The sequence below is a fragment of the Cinclus cinclus genome, chromosome 1 (genome assembly GCF_963662255.1).
Source record: "Cinclus cinclus chromosome 1, bCinCin1.1, whole genome shotgun sequence".
In the NCBI taxonomy this organism is placed as follows: domain Eukaryota; kingdom Metazoa; phylum Chordata; class Aves; order Passeriformes; family Cinclidae; genus Cinclus; species Cinclus cinclus.
Window position 1 is genome coordinate 45,436,524 of NC_085046.1, and position 26,373 is coordinate 45,462,896.

The following is a 26,373-nucleotide window of genomic DNA, read 5'->3' on the forward strand; positions in this document are numbered from 1 at the left end:
AGTTCAGCACTATCGGTGTTTGTTTGACAGTGAGAGGACATTTGAGCTGGCTGCAACACCTTCTAAGAGGAGGATTCATTTTCAGCTAAATAAAGGTCCCAAATACTTGACCTTGGACACGTAGTACAGACAGAACAGATATTGTGAGTAGAGGAAGAAAAAAGAGTAACAAATTCACTTAATTTTGTTTATTCCTTTAACTTTAGATACACTCTTTTTGCTATGGGGAAATGGTCTGGGAAATGCATATATTTGTTTCCAAACCAAATCATATATTAAATGGATTTTTAGGGTTGCAAAATGTTTCTGGTTAGAAATTTTATTTAGAAAGACATACTATTCACAGTATTTCTTTCTTAAAACTGAAAGGAGAATCTCAATAGCAATTGCAAGAATTAGCTGGCTGGAGAAGGACTGCTTAACCTGTAGCTACAGAGTTAATTTTGTTTTTCAGTTAATTTTTTTGATGGTTTTGGAGAGGCAACTGATAATACAAATTCTAATTTCTAGCCAACAGTTTAGTGATAAAACAATGGGATTTTGCTAAAGTGGAGGAGGATGTTTAAAAATGCATCTTGTGTTTGCCCTTAAGTATTACATAAGCAGGAGTTGTGGTTGGCAGTGGGATGTAAGATGATGAAGAGTGATAATCTGTACAGCACCATGCAGGCTTTTAAAATCTGACCCCCTGGTCCAGGTTGATTGCATAAGTAACTGTTGTTTCTATAAAGTTGCATGAATGGAATTTCAAGAAGTAAATTATTTGGCACTGAGATACCCCTTGTACAGCATACAGGTTCTATCAAGTAACTGCAATGTGGCTTAATTACTTTCAAGTCCTGGCAAAGGTTTACTGATCCTCAACACAGGTTCTGAGACTAACAGGATTTAATGCTAGGAGAAAACTGTGCTGGAGATCTTAATTTACCTGCATCTTCATGGAAGGACAAGAATTCTTTAAGTGACATGCACTGAACATTTGGTGACTGAACATACATTGGCTACCTGTTTGGAGGTGAGACTGGAAAATCCTCCTTACATAATGCTTGAAAGATGGTGGTTTCATATGAAACCCTCTACCAGTTTTAGATGTCCATGTAGTTGGAAAACCATCTCATTTCCTTCTGATATGGGTGGGTTCTAGGGAGGATGAATACTAATTTCAGTAATTCAGATTAAGATGTAGTTGGAGATCTGTTTTTGTAACTGCTTTTAGAGATGCTTCTTAGGCCTTTCCTATATTGCTCTGCATGTGCTCTTCTATGTGGTTTTGTTAATGTTGGGGGTTTTTTAATTGTGTGTTGAAGATCTTCATCATGCTGAAAGAGTGGTGGCTTGCTCACCTGTTCAGTGAGGCTGAGGAAAAATTCTGGAGAGGATCAATGAATTTATGTATACCCTGATGTGTTTGATGAAAACATGGGACACACTTCCCTTCTCAGAAACACCGCATAGAGACCAAAACTGCCCCCTCCCTTTTTTCTGGTGCTGGGATAATCAGGGAAATCATTACACTTGTAGTCAGAATGCCAGAGTGTTGCTGACACATCTTGTGCTGTGAAGCTGTGACTATCAGCTACACTTCACATTCTTTAAATTTTAGCTGTTATCTGTATACCAAAGATAAACTGCCTGTAAATAGAAATCTTTGTCCCAGTGCAGACTTTGGGAGTAATGCCTGGTAAATAGACTCTTGCAACTTGAGGCTGGTTGAGTAAGCAGCACATCCTAACACCTTGATGTTTTTCAGGCCTTTGCCTTTTGGACTTTTATTTGGCAGCTATGACAAAAGAGCCAGCATGGCTGCATGTTCAACAAAGCTCTAAACCCAAGATTCACTAACTCTACTCCCCCCCTCCCAAAACCATAACATTAGTCCAGCTGATGTAAATTCTGCAGGTGCCTAAAACCCCAAATGTAAACTGTTAAAGAAATTGTATCTGCTGAGCCTCCCTGGAAATGCTGCAGTATTCTTTAAATCCTTGCTGTGCCTGGGTGGTGCAGACCAAGTCACTGGGTGGGCAGGTCATGCTGATGCCCATGAGGAGTCACACGTAGCATAGCCCTGCTTGTCCTGCCCACGGTGCTGAAGCTGCAGCACAGGCACAAGGGAGCCTGCACGAAGGCTGCCCCCTCTCTCTCACATTTGCCATGACCATCCTTGCCCTCCTTCCTGCCTCAGGAAAATGGAGGGGACAGGGAGAAGCCAAAGGGACTGGACCAAACTTCACACCCAGTCCCTGTGGCCACTGACTCAGCAGCTGCTACTGGTGCCTTCAGGTCTCCCCATCTTTTGGCTTTGGCTGACAGGCTCTTAGCAGCTGTTGCTCCCATTTCCTCCTATCCCTGGCACTGCCAGGGTGCTTTCAGCTCCTCCAGTCTGCTGCTGCTGCCTGTATCACACCTTTGGAATGGAAGGCAGCCAAAGCACTACCCTATCCTCAAGATCTTCACCTTGGTTGTCCTACTGGTTTTCCTCTCAAGACTCCCGCCTCTGACCTCCCGGCTGCCTCTGTGTCAGGCCTACGGAATTGCAGGAGTGTAGGTTTTGTACAAGGAGGACATTATTCCTCAAACACTCTGCCTGTTCAGATGCAGGCTGGAATTTCTAAAAGGTCCCTGTGCTCAGCAGTTCCCTGATGGCACAGCATGTGCTGTGTGATTTGTGAAAGGATGCTCACACTACCACAGATTGTGCACTGAACCTCTGCCCTGCACTCAAAATACAGGGATGATTAATTTAATTTTGCTGCAGAGGATGTAGAGGTGGGGTATGGAAATTATCCTCACTCTTCCCTTCTTGGAAAAGTTCTAGCAGGGGTAGTAACAGATACAAAGCTGCTGATTTGGAAAAAATGTGTCTGGTGATACCAAGTCAGAATTTCAATAACACACCACAGGCTGTAAGGAAAGAGGCTGTTTCTTGAGATGTGTATTAATTCTGTTGGAAGAGAATGCAGATCTATGCTCTCCCACATATTCATTACAATTCCTTAGGGAATGGAAGATGGCAGTTTATGCTCTGTATAAAAAAAAGCAAAGGGGAACAATGATTATATTGCACATTAAGGGAGTTGTATGATTTGCTCTCTTTTATTAATGAATAGATTTAGTACAGCAGAGACCTCACAGGAGCAGAGTCACAACATCATCTTTAACCTATCCTGCAACATATCCAAGCAAGCTTCTGAAATTGTGGCTGTAATAAGCTGTACCACTCTGTACACAATGCTGAGAGGTACTGTAATGTGCTCAGTACTTTCTGAAGATTTTTTTTTTTGTGGTGAGGGTGGTAAAACTGGCACAGGTTGTCCAGAGAGGTGGTAGATGCCCCATGCCTGGAAATATCCAAAGGTCAAGTTGAATGGGGCTATGAGCAGTCTGGTCTAGTTGAGGATGCCCCTGTTCATTGCAGGCAGGCTGTGGACAATCTGCTTGTGAAACTATCTGTTGTCACAAAGATGAGAAATTTTATCTCAGATACACTAACTTAAAATATTCTTCCTATTTCACAGAGGATAAAGAAACAGTAAGGATAGAGAATGTTTTGCAATGATGCAAAAATATGGAGAAGAAACACTTTGCCTGAATTGGGTGAATAAAAGCATTTTTACTGAAGAAAAATATATGTATGAAAAACTTGTGTGAATTATGTAGCATTATGAGTAAGATCCTTCAAAGTACAGAGACTGAAATGTATTTGAAAAGGCAACAAGTGCACACTCTCTTTACAGAGCATTTACAGCTTCAATTTCACAAAATAGACATGTTTTCTAAAATGCTCCTCTGAAATGCCTGATTAAAAAGGGCAGTGAACCACAGGATCCCATCTGCAGCAGTTTATCACATCAGTAAATCCAATTTAGATCTCGTTATAACAGGAGTGTGAGACAATAAAGAACAGTGTAAGAGCAGTAAAAGGAGCTTGTAGTTGACAACTGATACCATATATATTCCACAATACCAAAATGAAGATAAAAGTTTTAAATTAAATCAGACAGTTTTGTAAATGAGTATTAAACACATCTAAGATAGCACATGTGTGCTTTTCTGTCCAGTTGCTTCTCAGAAGGAATGGAGTGACTTGAGACTGCAATTTACAGGATTTTCTGTAGAATGGAGTTGGCAACTTCCAGGGATTCATCTTTCACCAAGACAATATCATAAGAGTCCATGTATTTTTCCAAAAGCTCATCTACCTAATTGCAGAAGGGACAAAGAGAAAGACCCCTGTAGTTATAGAATTAATTATTGAAAGAGATTTTGTCATTAAAATATTGCCCAGTATTTTCACCAAATTTTGGGAATAAGCCATGCAAATAATGTATCACTCCTACAAGTGAATTCCACAGATGGACAGAGTAGGAGTGCCCTGACCTAAAGTGCATTCCAGGATCTTACACATAGAGATACTGAAAGAAGAACTACTTTGGGAAGGGCAGGAAGAAATATAAAACTGATGTTCTCTCTCTCCTCAATGCAAATGGGCGTTCATTATAACTTAGCAAATAATCAGTTGAGTGTCACTTAAAAGCCCCAAAAAGTAAAAATAAAAGAGGAGAGATTGCCTGGATTTGTTTTTTGTGAGATTATAATTTTTCTCAATTATCATATGAGTACTGAAAGGAGGAGGAGCCACAGGAATTTAAGAGAATTAATTTTTATAGCCTCTGAATTATACTTCTCTAGGAAACACCTGTTTGGAAGTAGTTCTGTACAAAAAACAAGGCAATATATACCTGCAGCTCTGAGCTTATGGGTTAGAAAAAAATCCATGAAAAACATTTGAAATTTAAACCCAAATATAGGATAAACACTTGGTTTGATATCTGAACTTATATATTACAACAAACCTGTTTCTAACTCCCAGTGTTTCATTCAAAGCCTACCAGATTATGTAAGGCTACTTACTTTATCATTGAGGTAGCCAATCTTAAGAATGTGCTCAACATTTGCCACTCCATCTGCCATACTCAAGTCTCCTTGAGAATCACCCAGCAGTATGATATTGCTGTTGTCTTTTAGCTGTTTGAAGTACTCTGTGTTCTTCAAGGCACCATCATGTTTGTTATAAACATGAATCAATTCTCCTTTAAATCCTCTTAATATTCCCTATTGAAAAAAGCAACACTGAAGTTATTTCTGGTACCATTCAGGCAGAACAGAATGCAGAATGAAAGAGGTGATGTTATGTTGAGCCTAAACTGAACTACATAATCTGTGATGATGAACAAGATAAATTAATTTAGAGTAATGTCATGGCTGTGATAGCACAGTTAAGAGCAGGCAGACACTGATTCTGCCTGCTTGGAGGAGTGTATAGATCTGTATCTATCTTTCTCTATATATCTATATCTATCTATCTATCTATCTTGTAGTGTGTTTAAATAGCTACTAAATACCACAAACAGCATGGTATTTATCAAACATATTTGATAAGAATGTGCTATCTCATACGTACATTTTCATCAAAATCCATGAAATTGGAAACCACTTTGACGTTAGAATGGTAGACCCCAGCTTGGTGGATTACTTCCTCAAGGATGTCACCAATCCCAGCAGAAAATATGAACACAGGAATATTATGTTCACTGAGCTTATCAAAGAAGTTCTCATACCCTTCTCTGCAACACAGAATGCAAATATAAATCAAATTTCAAATAAAGAAAGCCAAGAAAAGTCTGAATTTTTAGGAGACAATCACATCATGTTTGGAAAAGAATTAATATTTCCTAAGCACTTTATTGTGTTTCTTTTACTTCACTTTTTCAGGTAAGCAGGAACCATCAACCTAACACAAGCCATCTTTGCAAGAAACTGCTGCATCAAGCTGTTTAGTCTTCATCTGTATAATTTTCCTCCCAAAGCATCTAACCAAGTTTTAAAGATTTAAAAACACTTTCCCCTCCCTCAGTGCTCCAGAACAAGCAGGCAGCTAGCAGAACTCACTCTAGCTACTATCAGTCTGTACATCTCCTTTCAATTTTCCTTGCTTAAATATGTCATTTTCTATAGGGTCATTACTATAAAAAAAAATTTTGTTTTAAACCTGGAAGACATTTATCCTTGCTCTCTCCTGAAAGGTTTTTAGTATTCAGTACCCTATGTATAGTATTCCAGGAACAAGATAAAATTATCTCCATATGCTTTCTCCATACAGACACAGATTGGTAGAATTCTGCATTTTAAAAAAAGTACTGTGAAAGTTCTGGAAAGAGTTTTAACTTGTGGATGAAGATTCAATGAACACGGACTTAGAACTTCAAACAGGCAGAGACTGGGTGCTTGTCTGTTGTACAAAAAATAAGGATTCAATCAGTGTTATAAACAAATACTTCCACGATTTAAGTTCTAACATCCTGTTTCAGTATTTCAAAATTTACAGATAGTTTTAGAGTTTTCAAAGAGATGGAAGCCACAGCACATTCGGAACATGGATTTTGCTGTTTTTTTAGAATTGCCTTCCTCCATAGCTGAAGAACAACATTTAATACAACATATGAAACATATTTCTCAAATGTTTCTCAAAGAAGTTAAGTTAAACCTTACATTGCTCTTAAAAAAAAGGGATCACCAGTGCAATTTAAAGAGTATGAAAATCTACAGAAATTAAGCTGGTAGGAGAAGGGTCTAAAAAACGGTCCAGATCTCTGCTTTATACAGTGAGATTACTGTCTGCATTTAGATACAACACACCAATTAAATGGGAGCATGGAGAGCTCAATGTGGTCCAGTGTTAAGGTGTCACATTCTCAGGAACATGAATGGGTTTTTTCAGTTTCCTTTTTCTTTTTTTTTTTTTCCTCTCCCCAACACTCAGGAATAATCTACAGAAAATGCCCTGAAACAGATTGATATAATTAAAATCAAAAGGAACTTACTTCAGCATAACATCAGATTCCCTTACAATTTCTGCAAACTTGTCCTTCTGTAAGCCTTGTTCAATGAGCAGCGCATGAGATTTATGGTACCTAAAACAAAAACAAAAAATTGGTTGAATGTTGCTTACCAAGGTTCACCCTTCGTTAAATTTCATGATGAAAAGCATCCTGTATGGTTAATTCTAGCTTATTCAGGTTAAGAGCAAAACAAAAGTAGTTGCACAAAACTTTAAGAGATTAATTCAGTTAATGTTATAGCTAAAAGCTAAGTACTGCCATTATTTGCTTTTAAAATCTTACTAAATCTAATCTTAATACAACCTGAAATTAGGAGGTGTCTCTTACCATTCTACCATATATGGGTATTTCTCTTCGATGGTGAGAGCTGGATCAATTTCAATGGCATAATAGGTTTCTTTTAGCTGCAATAACTGAAGGGAAAAAAGCCCCATCAGATGTTTAATGTATTTCATAAAATACATTGACGTTTGTCCTAAGCAATCAAAATTACATTCTTGTCGTGGAATAATGACAGATGTCTGTACAACTAATCAAATGCTTGTAGGGTTTTTGTTTACCTTTTTCCGACATTCATCTGTGATGATCTTAGAGTTATCAATGATGTCTGGGAAAGGGGTGAAAAAAAGAGAGTTAAACAAGATGGAACCTTTCATAACAGTATGCTTCCTCAGAACATTTCTTACCAGCAACCAGCAAAAAGCACATTTTTCTTCCTACATATAAAGATGCTCCTCCCTTCATCTCTGAATTACAAGGTCAGTTACAAACTTTTGTAACTATTTCTTGTTTCTGAAATAATCCTGAGGTATCCTGTATGTTTTAGAGTTCCCACTTCTCCTTGTTTGTTCCAAAACACTACAGCATAAGGATAAAATTGCCAAGAATTCTAAGGAGTTTACTATCTGGTTCTTGCAGGTGTCAGGTCTATGATGGACTCTTGAAAAACAAAAGTAAACCATGCTGTATTTAACCACTAACATCTCAGAATTCAAAACTTAGTGCTTTAATTGTGATAAAATTAAAGTGTTTAATCACAATTAAAGAATTTAATCACAAATTAAATCTGTGATTCAATTCACATTGATTTTGATTAATATATATACACACATAAAAACAGTCACTAGAACACTTTGTCAGTAGAATGTACAGATTAGGTAACAAGTCAATATAAAATCTCATTAGGAAATAAATTGAATTGAAAATTAAAAAATAGGAAAAACTGAAAGGAGCGAACAAATCAATCTGTATTAAAAAAAAAAGTACTCACTATGACAAGTTGGACATCTTTTTCCATTGTAGGAAAATCTACTTAATGTCATATCAAAATCTGTAATAATCTATTTAAGGAAAGAAAAAGCAAAACTGTCTTACAACATGGAGGAACAAAATGAAGAATGGCTAGAAATTCTGTATGATCAACAATAGCTGCAACTGAGTAGCATGTGTGTCACAAAAGCCTTCCTATTCTATTGAGCCATTGTCATGGAAGCTAGCATATCCCAGAAGAGTAATATTTTTTCTAACCAAACTGTTTTTCTCATTCCTTTGGTGAGAATATTTCCTGAAATTACTAAGCTTCTATGCTTATGTCATTTACTTAACTAGTGTTTGGCTGAATTACAGTTGAATCAACAAGGACTATTAGAAGAGTTAACATGTCTAGGTTTTGGAGATTTCTTGGAGGTTGAATTCTATTACATATATAAAAATATGCTTAAATATTTTTGGCATAGAGTAATAATCCCACAGCTGCTTTTATTCCAAACTGTTACACCTTTACCTGAAGTTTGGCAGCTCCACCTTTGATGAGGCCACAAATAATCTCCTCTACTCTTGCTGGGTCCTTAATATGGACAGTCTTCTTCTGAAATTCTGGCATCTATGAAGAGTAAGAACAAAGACATAAGTACATTTGCAGAAGAAAACTTACTAGCCAATAGCTGCTTCAGATTGGAAGCTCTGCATCTATAAAGTTTCATGTGACATCAAGATATGGTCAGGACAGAAAGACAAGAGTAAGAAACAGAAAATACTCTGGACATGTTAATCAATGACTGTATACTGTTCTGTTTGCTTACAACATCTGTTTTCATTTCCTTTCCTAATATCACATTATTCAGTAAGTTGACACTCACAGAAAAGGTCATTATATTTGTAGGAAAAAAGGGAGATACATATTAACAGGACATATGGGATCATCTTGTGATTCAGATATGTCACTAGGAGATGGTAAATCTTACAACTAACTCTCTTTGCAATTAATATGCTCTTTAAATATCATCAGAGATAAAGAATACATCCATTGTGCCCTTGAAAATGCTGAATGAATGTCAACTGAGTACTCCAATACAACAAGGCTATGCAGAAATCCCTCCTCACTTGCCAATCCACCAATTGCTACCATTACTTATTTCACTGCACACTTTTGAAATAACACATGATATCACACTATACATACCTTTTGGATTGGATATTTTTTGAATGTTATTATAAATGCTGAATTTGGTGTAAAACAAGAAAAAAACCCAAACCCATAAAACTCCTTTCTTCCCCAAACAATTCCCCAAGCCTTTGTTTACTCTTCAAGCTGGCACAATGGTAAAAGAATTATTTATTTACAGAAATTTCCCAATGTAGCATGTATACTTCCTTTACAATCACGTATGGACAGACCCATTCTAAAAAAAAAAAGGCATTAGATATTTGCAGTCTGTCTAAATGGGCATTTATAAGTAGTAAGCTTTATTTTCTGTTTATAAAACTTCAGAGATGATAAAGTGTTATGAATTACATTTTTAACATTCTGATCCTTCAGAACCTTCCTACAGCTGGCATGTAATCTTTGTTGCAGTAAGTTAATTGAAAAAAGAAAGGTGGGGGAACAGTTTCTATTTCAGGACATTTCTGGACCCAGAGTTCTCCTATCACCAGTTGTCAATAAATCATGCAGAACTCTTTCTTCCAGCTCTTGATGCTAATAAGTATTTTCTTCATTAGTAGCAGCCAACTTGCAGTTAAATTGCAATTTGGTTATCACATAAGAAAAGGGTGGCATTTTAAAGTATTGCAAAGTTCTTTTTGTAAAGGAAAAGACGTGTGCCAGACACAAGAAGGATCCAGATATGCCTTGAAATATCAGCTTTAGTCTACTCTCTTCTCAGATGGGAGCAAAATATTGCAGCTACATCCTTATCAGATGAGCAGAGGCTCATCTAACTCATTCTTCAAATGCCCCACTCACATATTCCTCACTTTCCTCAACTACCTTTATGTTTAGAAAAGTTTGCTTAATGTCTAATCTTCCTTATTGTAATTTTAAGTCATTCAACTTGGACAAAAGTGTTCTTTTTCTCAGATGCTCAATGGATAAATTTTTCCCTTCTTCCTGAATGTAAAACCCCAGTGTTCTTCAATCTTCTTTTGCAGAACACAATTTTCCAAATCTCTGATAATTCTCGATGTTGTCTTGGCCCACCCACTTGAACCATATTTTTTTTCCAACACAGCATCCTCTGACATCCCAAACTGTGGGTAAAACTTTTCTGCTCTGCTCTGACAAGGCCTCGGCTGAAGGGCTACTTTAGCCCTTGTCTTCAGGAAGCATCTTTGCATGTACATTACAATACATGCCCTGTGTTAGCAGTGATATAGTGAGAATGATTCAAATTCAGCTGGTAATCACCAAATATTCTTCAAAATAACTCCTAGAAAGAAACAGGTATTTGTGCAAAGTGTTAAATTTTATTTTTAATCTTTCTTGATTGTATCATTTCTCCCATGTCAGTGCTTCTATCTCTTCTATCTTTCCATATAACAAATAATTCTAATTCCCACTGTGCTTACTGCTACTTTCTGGCTGATATTCTCAAAGACACTGCTGAAAACAGGAAACAGAAATCCTTCTAGAACCCTAATCATGAGTCTGATAAATTTCCAAATTTTTGTACCTATTCAAAAACTTTCATCTATACCATAGTATCTTGTCAAAAATTCTGTCCTGAACAGGGTATTCATTACTTCTTTGCTTTATAAATCTCATAAAGAAACAAACTGTATTAATTTCACTTAAGATTAGAAAAAATAAGGTTTTCCTTTCTGATCCTTTGGAAAAGACATTTTCTGTAAAAGTGATATCTCCTAAGCCAGCATCCCTGAGTTCCTTGTGTTGTTGCAGTGCCTTGCTAGTACTTCTTTTAGCACAGCGAAGTCACAAATAGTACATTAGGATTGACTTCCAGCTCCCAGCTACTTCCCAGTTAGGAAGTAATTGAGAAAGCTAATGAGTTTTGACATGAAATAGAATTCCTGAAAAAATCCATTAAAGAATTCACCAATCTTTTGAGATATACTTTTACAAAACATTTCTTTATTCGCAATTAGCAACACTTCTAGATTCACAAAACAAAATATTAATAACCTGTGACTCTTTAAAGGTACTTTATGGTATTTCTTTTGTATATTATATGGTGCTGGTAAGAAAAAGTAAGCTTTCCACTTTTTTTCTGCATATATAATATTCTTTATAATGAAGCACAAAGCACTTTGACTTTTACCAAAGCACTCTGACTGGGTTTGGTAATTTTTTTACTGTAAATTGACTAAACGAATTCCTTTAACTTTCAGCAAATGATATATGTGTTTTTAGATTTGGAATGCAAAAATTAAACAGTGAAATCTAAATGTATGCTTTTCTAAGGAGTAGTTCAAGCATTATTTGGTTTAGTTACATACTAAGCAACAGATTTCCTAATATAACTAATTTAAACAGATGTTGGGGTAGACTGAGAGATCAGAGGAAGGGACTGGATGAGGAAAATTGGATTGTTTGATACTGTTTTATTTCAGACTAAGCCCTTTTGTAAGTTTCTGAAACAACCTGAGGAAAAATCTTGGTAAACACTTTAGTAGATCATGTTAAACAAGACATTGCTTAAGATTTTAAGTATGATGAAAGTTTCCTGCTTTGATGTTGTAAACTTCTACTCAAGATCAGTTTATAACACACTTCTCATTTTTGCACACAAATTGGTTGAAGAGTATTTCAATTTAGGAGTGGGGGAAAGTCTTCTGCAGCAAGTGTAACCCAGACAATTCCAGTTTCACAGGGACTTTCAGACCAAAAAAAAACCAAGTCTAAATTATAAATGTGACATCTGATAAAGTCTCAGACAAATACAGTTAGATAAAATAGCCACTTTTCCCATCACTAGTTCCTTGTATTAATATCTGCAACTGAACATTAAGTAGCAATTATTTTGTCTTTATCATTATTATAACAGAAGTAAATGAAACTGTATAAGTAATAGTAAATGAAACTGAAACTGCAGCCACCAATTTTCTGGCAAACTGTCTCCTCCAGTGTTTTACATTTCTGTCCAGTTTAGCTGTTTTTTCATTGTTGCATATTTGCCATTCTTTGCAGTTGAAAGAGAAAAGCAGATTCTAGTTGTAAGGAACTGGTAAGACAGATGAAAGAACAAAGGGTGAAAAATTCAGTCAATTTGATAAAATCTGTGTTTCAATTTACTGTTTAAGAAAATTCTAACAGTCAACTCAGTGTGCACATAAACCTCCAAAAATTTTGATGCACCAGTTGACTGGGATGAGCACAGATAGAGAAGCAGCCAACCAAAAATCTCCACAGTACTTAACCAAGTCAAGAAAGCCTTTTAGAACCAGGAGCTTCTACATACAGAACTAAAATTATATAAACAAAGGAAAAGGAATTAATAATTCATTGCGACCTGTGAAAGTACATCATATAAAGACACTTAAGTGCCCCTATTTATTCTGTCATATCATAGAAGTGTGAGAATAGTTTTGCTTTCTTACCAAGAGCATCTATATGCTACTGAATAGCTCAGAGGCTGGTGTGTCTTAGAACATATGTATGACAACTCCCAAAGGTAATTTGTGGTTGGCATATACACTGGCCACAAATACATTTCAGTTTTTAGTCTGACATTTTTAAGGAGCCTTTGCGAGAAGGAAGAACAAAAACTGAAAAAGTTTATTTTAAAGGCTGAGCTTAGCTGGCTTTTGAAAAGGAGAAAAATTATCTGCTTGTTTGTGATAGCAGGCAACTGGAATAAGGATGTAGGAAATAATTTTGTAGCTAAGAATGTTATGGTCATACCTTGAGGAATGAACAATAATGGATTCACGCAGGTTTGGAAATCCCCAGTCCTACAAATCACAGAATGGGTCATTTACAACAAAGATAGTTCTGAGAATTACAAATCTGTTTAGTACATGAGACATGCATCTGTGTAGCTGCATTAAATAAAGAGAAGTACTTGCCATAAAGACCATACTGAATTCTAGTTTTGAAATGAAGTTTTTTATATACAACTGGATAACAGAAGTGCAAACAGAACTGCTTTTTACGTATCCAGGTGCCGCTTAGTACATAAATTGTCTTAGTATGTGAGGCAGCATGTATCTAAGTGCATGCTGTGTCAATTTGATTAAAAGCTGGAGCTGGTGATAAGACCTGTCATTCATTTTAGTGATCTAAGTGAATTTACAGCTACCACTGTAGGCATTTCCAATTAGGTATCCGAGGAAATTAAGAGCTGATTGTGCCCACAAGGAGTAATGTCATGTTCTGGAGCTAAGATTATACTGAATTTTTCAATCTACTGAGTGTTGGAGGTAGAGCAGTTTCTTTCTTCTCCCTACCCAGCAAACAAGTCCCAATGATTAACACAAAAATTAAAAAATGTCAGATAAAAAAAACCCCATATAAAGGACAACTGAGTGACCTTTTGTTCTCACTGTCAGTAATTTCAAGTAGGGAAGGATGAGTTGATGAATTACTTGCTATCTTAAATACATAAGAGATATGGCTCATTTCACAATCAACTCTAAACACAGAGCCTGAAATATTACTAGTAATAACTCAAACTGTAGGAGGTTATCATCATAGTCTGCTAAGTAATGCTTTGACAAAGGACATAAAAAACTGGTGCAGAGTATTTTTATACTGATATCCTGTAAGCTTACACTACTTTGCAAATACCAAGTTTTCTTATTTTATAAAGACTCATCTAGTATGGAAGACTCCCAAAACCCAAATCATTGCTAAGAAAACACCCTGGATTATGGGTGGACAAAATTTTAAGAGAACTTCTCTATAAATGTCAATGATTGTCAGAGTACTTTGTTAGATGTCAGAAATTCTGAATCACAATAAGAACTGTTCTCCCACTTGTAAATGTATCAAAATATTCAAAAAAATTTCAGATTACCATAATGTCATAAAAGGGATAGGTCAATAAATAAGATCTAAATACAGATCTAGTTGTAATGCTATTGACAGTACGTGAATTTCAAGTATAACACAATTTCTATTTTCCTACTTTTTGGTAAACCTGCCTTAGACTAGACTAGGTTTCAAACCTGTTATCTTTTGATAGAGAGAACACACAAGGGTGGATGGCAGGGAGAGAGAACTATCTGTGTTATTTCTGAGAAAGGCAAATGGAAATCAAAGTGATAAATTGGATAGGGGCAATTTTTTTGTAAATTTTATTCTAATCTGTGGTGACAGCCTCCAGGTAAGAAAGTATAAACCAAGATTAAATGACATTTATTTTGGGAACTGCAGATGCCTGATTTCAAGAACTTAGACTACCTATCACATATATTAATTTATAGACATATACCAAAAAATGCAGTGCCTGACAGCAGTGATAGCTGTGAAATTTGATATCCAGAAGCTACAGAAAATTCGTTTTGGTGTTCTTGGTGGAAGAAAGTAACAGTTTGGTGAAAACAGAAAGAAATGGGGCACATTCCTTAATTTACATGATGTTTTCCTTTTTTATTTTTCTCCCTATTATTACAAAACATTACTTGCTCTAGAGAACAAAGCTTACAAAAAACTTCTGAAAAGCATGCAAGCTTCTCCATGTAGCTTCTGCTACTTGCAAAATTTGAGTTGCAAGAAATGGGGGAGGCAAAATCCACAGAATTACACTCTGGGGACCTTTCCCTCCATATATTTTTGCTCATATATGTATAAAGCAAGACTGCCTATAATTCAGACAATTTGAATTCTGGCCCAAGAGTGCAAAAGAGGTTTCTCTTAGTTGTTAGTAGGCTTATTTTTAGACAGGAACATCAAAGAGTACTGGACATGAGTGTAATCACATCAATCACTCCATTAAGTGCAAGTAGTCAGGAGAACTTCACTAGTTTTTGGGCAGTCTGCTAGCATAATCTGAGCTCAGGACAGAGACACGCTAATTTGTAATTCCCAAAACCATAATACATTTTATGTTCAGATGATGTAAACTCAAATATGGTAAGAAATCCTTAGTAACTAGTAATTACCAAATTACTGTTTTAGTAGTTCTGCCAAGAAATAGTTTTAGGACTACTTAGCTGAAAAGTAGTTATTATGGAAATGAAACAATGGAACACTAAGTATCTTCACTGTTGCTTGATAACATGCTGTAAAACTAGATACCCAGCACAGGTTATATGAAGTAACTGAACATGGGTTCACTGCCTAAACTATTTTAAGACATGGAACAGGATGCATTCTAAAAATAATTTTTCCTCGTTTACTTTATTTATTTACATCTTTTTGTACTTAATATGCTGGGTTCTGATACTTAATTTGGAAAAAAAAAGCCCTTACAGAAATCTGGAGAGAGCGCTTTCACAAAAACCACGAAAACAGCGTTTCCTCTTGTGTTTTTAAAGAAGAGTACCTGTGCGTTGAGCTTAGGGCACTCCTGATTCTTCTGTCCTTGATTTTGTCCTACTGCAACAGCATAGGTGGCAAGCAGAGTCCAGAGATGCAGGGCTTGCATGCAGGCTGCCAACAAAAACCAACCAAATCCTTTTAAGAATTGGTCTTCTGTATTATGTGATCTTTCTATTCCTGCTGTATAAAGCCAACATGCATGGTACATAGTGACATCACTGTGAAAATACCAACACCTCAGAACAGTAGAGGAACATTTAAGTTGAATTAACTTATTCAATGAAAATCACTAAGTACACTTATTCCTTTGATGCTGTTGCTCATTCTATCCTATCAAATTTTAATTTAAAACCACAGTTTTTTAGGTTTTGTCACATTCACAATCAACAGCCGTAAGCAAGCCCTCAGCTCATAACCATGGCTTAAAAACACAAGCAAGAAGAGAGTCTATACTACTGACAAAGCTGCTCACACTTACCAGAGGGTTTTGCAGGAGGAGCTGCAGAAGCAAAAGAAAATTCCTCTTGCTTGAGACACACTAATATAGCAGCATAGGGTGCAGCTGAGGGCGTTTCCAAATACACCCTGACTAATCCCCGTGCAAAACCCCAGGGTCCTGTGACGCACGTCAGCAATGCACAGCAGTTTGTTATGCTCAGCAGTACAGCCTGACAGGCTTACAGATCACCAGCTGGTTCACTAACAACAAAACCTTTGACCTTCACTGAATGAACAGCTTTCATGGATGCAGCAGGCAAATCTGGGCAGCTCTAACAGAGGAAGGCACTTGTTTTTCAAAGCAGACGTTTACTACTTTGTTACTTTTTAGTCCTTTTACAAAATCTTTCCAATTATTTTAGGATTTCCTGTCCATAGTGCCACAAATTTCTTAGAGCTTCATTGACATGGTTTCATTGATATTTACTAGGTAGCACACATTTATTCATGTGGAAGGAGCAAATGAATTAATTAATCTTTGTTTTGGAAGTAATTATCTGTGTGATTCTGAAACAGGAAATCAAGGAGCCTTGTTTGTTAGGACTTTTGAGAGACAAGGCCACTCCACAGTTTTAGAAGTTTGTCATTAGACATGCTGTCTGATCAAAGACCATAACTAGGTGACAGAAGATGGACTAAAAATATATATATTTTAGAGTGAGGGGATGAAGGAACAATAGTCTAATTGTATTTTACATTTTGAAGTTGTGTAAATGCTTGTAAGTGTCATGCAAAGCTGACTATTGCTATAACAGCAGTGCAAGCTTCTCTACACTACCCCACAACTCATGTTCAACCTCAGGTTTATGATTCCCTGTTTCAGGATGCCAGGACTAACCACCAACACCAGGCCAATTCATACATGGCCACCAATGTGACCAGTGCAATCCTCAGAGCTGAAGCAAGGTCAGGTTACAAATGTAGCATGAGCAACACATGTAATGCTATAAAACCCCCCACAATAGTAGGACTCTAGAAATTAATCAGTTATGAAAATTTCCTTCAAAGGAGAGTGTGCTTTCTACATTAAAAAAGCCCCAATAGACTTTCTGAATGGTACAGTAGATCCATATGTTTTGTGTCTACATTCCAACTGTAGGTTACTATGTAGTCTATCAGGATTCAGTGTATCTGACCTACATGTGCACTTTCATTTTGTTTTCAGAGGCGTCCTTTTTTTTGAACCAACAAAACAACTGAAGTGAATACTTCAGCTAATACAAAACATACAACTTCAATCAACACTTATCCTCTTAGAATTGACCAAGATCCCCTTAAATGTACATATTAAGGTCTGCTGTATCCTGAAGCAGCAAAAGAGTTTGAAAAATATGTTCAAAATATAACATAATCCCTGCAAAGACTGTATACAGTAAATTGAACTTTCCTGGCATTGGTATTGCCAGAATTCATAGCTACCACTAAAGTACCTGTTATAGCATTTGTACACAGTTGTAATAGGCAACATTCAGATAATTTTATGCTTCATAATATTTTAATATAGACAGCATGCTTTTCATTAGTAGTTTTATAATAATATTGTTTAGGAAACATATGTTTAGCACAGTGTCTTGAACAAATAAGAATTATTTGCACAACAAAGACTGCAGCTTGTGTCCCTGCTAGATTTCCCATGTTTAAAAAATCTTATGAACAATGAAGTAAAACACACTAGCTAGATGAATCATGCAGTTCAGGTAAGACATCACTTGATACATCCAGTTTGAAAAGAACCTGCCTTTGAGCTTTTATATATTTCACAGGTGACAATGATACTGATATATAAATGAGTGTTGTGAACCTCATAGCTGAGGCTGCAATTTGGTGGGTCAGCCTGTTGCTATTCTGGCAATTCTCAGCTGTAATTCAGTGAGAAAATTAACTCCAGTGCTGTCAAAAATCTAAAGAAAGTTTGTTTCCTTTTCAGAAAGGTGGGGAAACTAAAACAAGGTGGTTTAAAAAAAAAAAAACAACAATAAACTTTATTTTTTTTTAAGATTAGGAAAAAAAAATACAGAAATTAAGTCCAACACTTACAGATTTTTTTTTTTTGTATACCAGACTAATTGGAAAGCATTCTAAATGAACTACTAAGAGTTTTAGTGAAAGCCCTAGAAAATGTTGTGAGCAAAATTTCTGTAAACATTAATGTAAACATTAATACAGCCACCACCTAATTCTTAGAAAAACATCTACTCTATCTTTATCAACAATGTACTTTCACTTTAATGAACATGCCATACATAAAACTTCTCATATACAAAACAAGACTCTTTGTGACTCCAAGAAATCTTTGTGTACAACACTTTAATTACAACAGCTCCTATGAACCATATTCTATTACTGCTGATTTGAGTCTGTTGAGCATTTTTTACAGTGTTTAATGTCTGATAAAAGAGGAGTTAAAATTAACACTGTTTTTTTTTAAAGAGAGAGAAATAAACTCCAGCATGACATTTCTACTCTTGAAATATGGAAGGTAATTTATATATATTTCAAGAACCACGAACTGTAGAGGCGTAGTTATTTCAACAGTTAGATTCTATTTTAACATTTTCTCTTTGGCTGACGGCCATATCTTGACTGCAGAATAGTCTATGCAGAAAAAGAGAGAGAAAAGAAAATCAACACCGAAAACACTAGATAATTTATAATTTCTATATGACTGGGAAAGGGTTCAACTTTATATGTTTGTTAGGTGAACGTGGTTTGTAGAGGATGATCTTGAATATGAAGCACTGCAAGTTTTGGTTCTAAAGCAAAGAAAAGCTGGTTCTACCAGTCCTTCCACACCTGTGACCTAAGTTGCATCCATTTGTGGAAAGAATTAGCACAGGTATATTGTCTAAGCAAGTAAGCTATGCTTTTTCTTTAACTAATAAATTGAATACTACAACTAAACGGACATAAACTTTTAAAGATCAAGAAAGAAGTCACAGCTTTTTAGAATATTCCCTACAAAATTTAGAGGTCATTGAATCCTGTATGCAGTGTAAACATTAGCTAGTGTCTCTTCATGAGCTTACTGGCTTTTACTCCTGTTTAGTGACTTTGCTTGACTTTACTTGAGCAATACCTTGCTTATTGTAGGCATCAGTTTTAAACATTAAAGAACTGTATTTGTTGTCTAATTTTGCCTTTGTAGCAAGTTTACTTAGTTCATATTTTCCAAAACAGCCTACTTGATATAACCTCATGAGACAGGGAAAGGTACTTGAACATTGGTATGCAAGTATGTTGGGGGTTGGTTCTTTCCCTTTTCCCTCTGTGGAATTTTCCCCATTGTCATGCTAAGATACCTGTTGACTGGGCCCTGGTGACAAGGTGGGGGAGGAGAGAGAGAGAAACCCCGCGAGATTCAAACAGCCAGAAGAGGAAGCGGAAGGCTGGGTCTCGCCCCATTTCCCCCGCGGAGTTCGGACGAGAAGGACGTTCCCTGCCATTCCAGCGCTGGGAACCATCCTCACTGCTGTCGGACTCTGCCCGGCTGTCTTCTCGCTGTGAACTACCACCATCCAGCACTCTGCTGAGCACCAGAACCCACACCGTGAGCGGAGAGCTCTCTCCATCTCTCTCTCCCCCTGGGACAGCGCTGCCATCACCCCCAGCCCTCCTGCAGCTCTGCGGGACCCGCCCGCCCCCAGCACCGGGAACTGCAGCTCAGGGAAAAGGTGCCTGCAGCCAAAAAACCCTGGGACTGAGTTACTGTTCTGTTTGTAATTTCACAGCTGTTGTTGTTCTTGTTTGTCTTGTTAGATATACTAGTAAAGAACTGTTATTCCTACCCCCATATCTTTGCCTGAGAGCTCCCTTCATTTCAAAATCATAATAATCTGTAGGAAGGAAGGATCACATTTTTCAGTCCAAAGAGAAGCTTCTGCTTTCCTTAGCAAACACCTGTCTTTCAAACCAGGACAAAGTACCAAGACCAAGCAGAAGAAATGAATCAATACAACCCCATTGTACTCAAACATGATTATTATGAATGCCCTAGTGAACTGAGTTAATGAGGAGCATAATGGTTCCAGGAATAGCTTTTTGTATCTGTGACAATTACAAGGAAAGTAAGATCAATGGTCAGTTTGATGAGGCTGGGGACCATAAAAGTTTAGAAGGCTCCCTTGCAAGAATTTTGGATAGCATTTATCTTTGCAGTACAGGTTAGGTGTAAAAACCCATCCTAGCCATATTTACAGTTGGTATGATGCAATATAGAACCATGATTTGCATATGAAAGTGTGTCTGTCACAGAGATCACTTGTGAGGAGTGTAAGCAATTCTAAAAAGAAATAGCTTGAACAGGACTTGTTATGAAAGAGTGCTAAGAACATATTAAAGACTGAATTCAACAAATTGTGATAAAACCAGAGATGACACATGAGAAGAAGGTGAGGTCTTAACCTGAATGGTATCACAAGACATATTCAAGAACTTTTTAAATAGGGATTTTCTTGATCTGATCAGAGATCCAGCTTTCTTTATAGTTCATGAGAAAACTGGTGATCATCTAATAGTCTGACCATTTATGGCTGTACCAAACACAAAGCTAAATGTCAACACACACTAAAACAACTCCTCAAGCATTTATTTTTCTTATGTTTAATACATTTTTCTGATGAGAAAATAAGTTATCGCAGCATCATTGTCCCTTATGCAGCTTCTTGTTGTGCTTACAAAATAATTCTAAAAGAAAAGATTTCTGCTGGTGATTGATCAACAGACATTTTGAATCTTAGAAGAAAATGAAAAACCAATAGTAACTAGGGTCTACATTTTCAGTACTTCATGTGATCCCATCAATTATTAGTTTGGGCAAGAATTTAGTCTGAGAGAATAGAAGGTACAAATCATATACAACAGTTCTGGCTAAAAGAAAAGGTAGGTATTATTTAGTTATCAGTGAGTATCTGGAAATGATGAAGAGATCTTCAGTCATTTCTAATGAGTATCTTGGAAATACTGCACCTACCTAGTCAAATTTAAACCGATGGGGTTTTTTTATCTTCATTGTTTCTCTCCTGCCCTTGTAAAAAAAAGTAATAATAATAATAAAAATATATAAATATTCTAAATGTAAGCAAGTTCAGTTTAATACAATTTATCACGTTACACTTAAATTCTAAAAATACCTTCTAAAGCACCAGGATTGAAAGAAGAACTCAAGGTTGTGACACCCTTTCATTGCTTGGCAGAAGAAAATAAAAGCGTTTTTCTTGGCCTTCATACATACCTTCTACTGATGCTATTCTCACCAGCTTTCTGGATAAAATCATAAATCCATTATGAACTTAGAGCTTAAATACCAAAACCAGTTCTGTTTTTTTTTACCTTACAGGGAATTGACTAGAATTGAAAATGCCCTGAGAAGGGCAATAAGAATGAGGCATGAGAAAAGTCATACAATGAACAACTGACTATTACTAGAATTCCTTAACCTGGAAATTACAGGGTGGCTTAGAAAGGTTAATAGGGAAATAGGTTCACTATCTCTTCCAGTATAAGAGGTAGAGGTCATCAACTAAAATTAAGAGGAGGCAGGATCAAAACAAAGTAGTCAGCTACAAGTCACACAATTAGGTAAAGTAGTAAAATGTGAAATTACTTTTTGTTGATACTGTAAATTTACACAGCCTTAAAATGGTACTGGGTAAGACCATGGCAAAAAAGCTCATCCTAAATTACAGACACCGTCTCTGAAATACAAGCTGTTGGAGGAGAGAAATATTTCTAGCAAAAACATTCATGACAAATCACCCCTTTCCTATGCTGTCTTTGTGTCTCTGTTACAGACCACTGTGATTCTATCAGTATGAGCTAAGACTTTTCATGGAAGGCAACTCATCACTCCCTGTTTATAACATATAATGACAGGGAGAATAATTGGCTTTTCATGATAATGTTTCAGTTTGGTCACAACTACCTTCGTTTTAGCTCCATCCTTCCTTCTTGCCAGTTCTTCTTCTCAGAACACAGATATAGAGAATTCCTTTTTGACAACTAAGAATCTTTTTATTTGAGTGGTACTCTCATTTTCCTTTAATACTGCTATAGAGTATGTTGGAATCTGCCGTCTGAAAGATCCATTTCCCTCTCACATTATACAGAACCTAATGCTTTCTTAAAGAATGCTTACAGGTGAGGCTGCTGGTACAAATAATCTTTCTTCAAAATACCTAGGCAAACAGTGTAGAATTCTAAGAACTGGCAGTATGTAAATATAGTAAATATTTTAAAATTCTTAATCTTAATTAGCTATCAGGTATGCAAAAGTTCACCTTACATAATAAGGTAATTTTGATGAGCTATACTATTTTCCCATTCACATGTATACCTTCTATAATTAAATATCCTGTATATATCTACATGGGCATGCATTGAAAGAACTTAAACAAATGCTTGTTTCCCTAGAAGCTTCCCTTGTAACACTATCTAGAATGGAATTTGCATTAAGGTCAATACTTGGACTGAAGTAGTTGCTGCTGATTCTCTTCTTCTCTTATCTGCTTCTAAGAAAAAATATCTGCTTAGATTTTTTTTTTCTGTCAACCTAAGAATGCTATATCTAGATCAAATAAACTCTGACCCTTGAATAGTGGAGTTGTGGGACTCAGTTTGAAAGCAAAGTCAGCAGGACAAAGTTTAATCTACAATACATTACCAGACACTACATGTAAGAATGTAGTGCTAATATAATATTTCAATTAAATTACACATTGAGACAAATGAAGTTTTTTAACTATTAGGTCCTCTTTGATTACAAACCCTTTTTTACAGCTCTTGAAAAAAATCCATTAAATCTAAAGATGAAATACAGCTATGAAACACTTATTTTACAGGTAACAGGCAGAAGTATCATGACTTGAGACATGAAGGATTGTTTCGACTCCATGTCTCATTGTTTTATGGGTGTTTCTCACTGGTGGATCCATTCAAAGATGCACCTGGATGCCTTATTTATTGTATTTGCCTTCTGGAAGTGTTCAAAACCAACAGGTAATAATGTTACCACTACTGTTCTTTGTGCTCTACTACTGCTAAAGTGCCAACACTGATGCTGCTTTGTGCTAATTCCTACCCTTCGGTTTTGTATAAAATTTTTTCCATGGGAACATGCAGACCAACTGCAAAGGCAGATGCAGCTGATAATGGTAAGTCTCACGATAAAAGATGCTGAGTGAAAAAAAAAAAAATCACCTTTTTGGTCTGATAATTAGTAAGTTTCTGACAAAGACGGAAAGCTTTAAGGGAACAAGATTAATGGAACATTTCAGTAGTATTCATTCTGTCAGATTAAGGTGGAACAAAACAACTCCTAGGTAAAAGAAACTAAACCACAAATAAACTTGGATTATTTCAGTGATCCAATTAGCAGAGCAGACAAACAAATCTTTATATAAGAGTGCAGAAAGGAAATGACAGATAGAGAGTGGGAAACAAGTAAGAACAAGCATATTTGAACAGGAATTTTCTTGGTGGCAAAGCCAGCTCAAGAAGTTTGAAAGTCTCTCTTCAGACACTTAATGAATCTTCAGTGTCCAAGTCTGGGCTCTGTCCCAGCCCTTTAAAAATAAAATAACAAAATAAATAAATTAGTTTTTAAAAGACTGAGATATAGGAAAATAAAAGCCACATTGCCTTCTAGCAATAGGTATTATTACTATAATTTAGAGAAATTTTATTTAAAATTATTTTACTAATTATTTTCTGAGATGAGTGCAATTCTCTATTCTTTTGAGGTATTAGTGAATGAAAATAATATAGTTACTTTTAGTATTTAAACATGGTGTCTTCTTTGACCTGTGTGCTGTAACCTTAAACATATGCCCACTTGTACTGAAAAATGCCTTCTGTTTATTTTTGGCATTCATATAAAGAACTCTTGATGATTAGCCAAATTAAAAAAAATTCTGTGGACTTTTAATGGATTTTTTTAACTGATTTTTTTTCTTGAACCATGAGAAGCTCCACACAAATAACCTAAGAAAGAGTCGACTAACAAAACAGCCACAGATTCCAATTTAATGGCACACTGCCCATCAAGCTGCTGCACCATAGACACTGAACTAAAATTTTGCCTACCGCAATCCTAAGTTCTCTGATGTTTTACAGCAGCTGACCCCTGGTGACTGATGACTTTTGAATGGGAGAAAGAGACTGACATCCAGCAACTGGTCAAGGTAAGAGATGTATGAAGACTGTGCCCCAGGAAGGAACAGCTGCTGCAGATCAACTGCTGCACAGTGCTGTGACTGCAAGAAGGCCAGTTAAGACTTCATGCCCTAACTTTTATTTAACACACCTTCCATGGCAATATAAACGATTCTCTTGCCCAGTCTTATCTGGCCTTCTACCCCTGCACAGTGGTTAGGAATGGAAGCCAGGAAGACTGAGATGTTCCTGCCTCTCATCTGTGCTTGGCCTGATTTCAGCGCTCAGCACTTGGCGGGCAGCAGAGTCGTGGCTGCTGCTGTGGGCCCGCTGCAGCAGGAGCAGTTCAGCTGGACGTGTCTCACCGCAGTGGGGCAGCGGCCGAGAAAAGCCATCGCTGAGGGCCAGCAATCCCTGAAGGGTCAGGTTCCTTCCCAAGCATCAGCCACCGCCTCAAAGACGGCTCGCGCCAGCGCCATCTGCTGCTCGCAGCCGTCAGCTGCAGCTCAACCAGCCCAAACTTCATCGTGAAAATTGATGAATTACTCTCTGACAAATGCACCAAAACATAGCAGTAAAAGGTAACAGTCTGCTTCATTTCTAGTGTTTTTCCTTAAGCTCTCTCCAGTAATGATCCTTCGTAGGAGGTGAAGAGTACACTTGTGTATGCACACGTGGAGGGAAGAGTGGTTGCTGATGGCTTGAAGGCTGTTTCTGCAAATTGGAACTAACCAACACAGAAAAGAATATGGATTTTGCATGTATGATGTAATTCATGCAAGCGAAAATAAAAGGTAAAAGGCAGCTGTGGTGGGGTTTTTTGTGTGATTTTTTTTTTTTTTTTAAAAGAAACAACTTGAAAAGTTCAGGCATTTTGCAAGTTTCCAGTCCAGACACAAATTGTGATGTTTTTACATTTACAGGTACATTACTATTGAATTCACTGCTAGTATTCTCTTACTTATAAATGCATGAATCCATACACTGGGTATCTTCAATGCTTACAATGATCAGTTTAAGATACATTTTATAAAAGCTGGTAATTCTTGTTAGCTCAAGACTGAATGGTATGATTGGAATGCTATGCAACTTTAAATCATGGTAAGAACAGATTTGCAAAGATATGCATATTCAGACTAAAAACTAAAAAATCCCTTATTACTGCTTATACTGTTTGACAGTTAAAGGTAACATGTTTAAGACTTGCTTGTATTTGATATCGGTTTTAAGCTGTAAAAAGAGTTCAACAGAACAGATGTCATTATAGCTCACCTGGTAAAACAAGTTAGTACAAACATGAGAAAAATCACTTAAAAACATGATTTAACACATACCAAACATTTATTAAAAGGTAAATATATTTCAGAGCAGAATGAGTAGTTCAAAGATTGCTTTTCTGTCTTGGAAAAAGACTTTATACGACATATAAGACAGAAGAAAGCAGCAAATAAGCTCTTCTGAGCCTATACATACAATCTTTATTGTATCCTGAGAAGTCTACACTGACTACTTGGAACACAGTTTTCAGGTATAGACCATCAGTATGATTTTGATAAGTGTTATGACTTGCATAAATGAGTTCTAAAGAAACTAATGTAGAATTATAGATTTAATTTATCTTCCCATACCCATCCCTTGTAAGAATGTAGGTTTCAAGACCTACTAAATTAAAAAGAACCCCAACACAGGCAGCAGCAATTTCAGAAAATTAAAACCTACTTCTGAAAGGATTGGCTTACTATACTAAGTGAAGTAAAATATTAGTATGTACATAATTTTGATAGTGAGAGCAGAAAACAATGGAATTCAGTCAATTTTTATTCTCCTGGGATATAAATTTTTAAAATTTTCAACTGAATTATTTTACAGTGAGAATAAAAACTGCTACTAATATCCAAGTTGTATCAATATGTATTGTCCTTAGGGTTTTTCCTACCCTGTGAAAACTTGCTTTATAAGCCACATGTTAGGTGACTTACATGATGCCCAGTGGCTTACATTAGGCAGACTGACATCATGCATTACTTAGGTGGTATATGTTATGATTATCTCTGCAAACAGCATGGGGGCAAAACAACCTTGTTTTAGTAACTGGTGTCTACCACTGTC

The 26,373-nt window shown here is 36.4% G+C and overlaps 1 protein-coding gene across 7 annotated transcripts in view; it reads right to left on the reverse strand.

The window, feature by feature from the left end:
- Window positions 1–3,065: 3,065 nt before the first annotated feature.
- Window positions 3,066–26,373, reverse strand: part of NT5C3A (5'-nucleotidase, cytosolic IIIA) — a 28,166-nt gene continuing 4,858 nt past the window's right edge. The window contains exons 1-10 of one of the 7 annotated variants that reach the window (XM_062509707.1): window positions 16,097–16,199; window positions 15,623–15,729; window positions 8,683–8,781; window positions 8,170–8,239; window positions 7,460–7,506; window positions 7,227–7,312; window positions 6,882–6,971; window positions 5,462–5,624; window positions 4,912–5,112; window positions 3,066–4,199 (exon numbers count right to left, since the gene is read on the reverse strand). In XM_062509707.1, coding sequence (XP_062365691.1) covers window positions 4,098–4,199; window positions 4,912–5,112; window positions 5,462–5,624; window positions 6,882–6,971; window positions 7,227–7,312; window positions 7,460–7,506; window positions 8,170–8,239; window positions 8,683–8,781; window positions 15,623–15,724 — 960 coding nt within the window. In that variant the 5' untranslated portion in view covers window positions 15,725–15,729; window positions 16,097–16,199 and the 3' untranslated portion in view covers window positions 3,066–4,097. Of the gene's footprint in view, window positions 4,200–4,911; window positions 5,113–5,461; window positions 5,625–6,881; window positions 6,972–7,226; window positions 7,313–7,459; window positions 7,507–8,169; window positions 8,240–8,682; window positions 8,782–13,038; window positions 13,089–15,622; window positions 15,730–16,096; window positions 16,200–26,373 lie in introns of those variants that run through there. The other 6 variants (XM_062509729.1, XM_062509690.1, XM_062509738.1 and 3 more) reach the window with 6 other exon arrangements.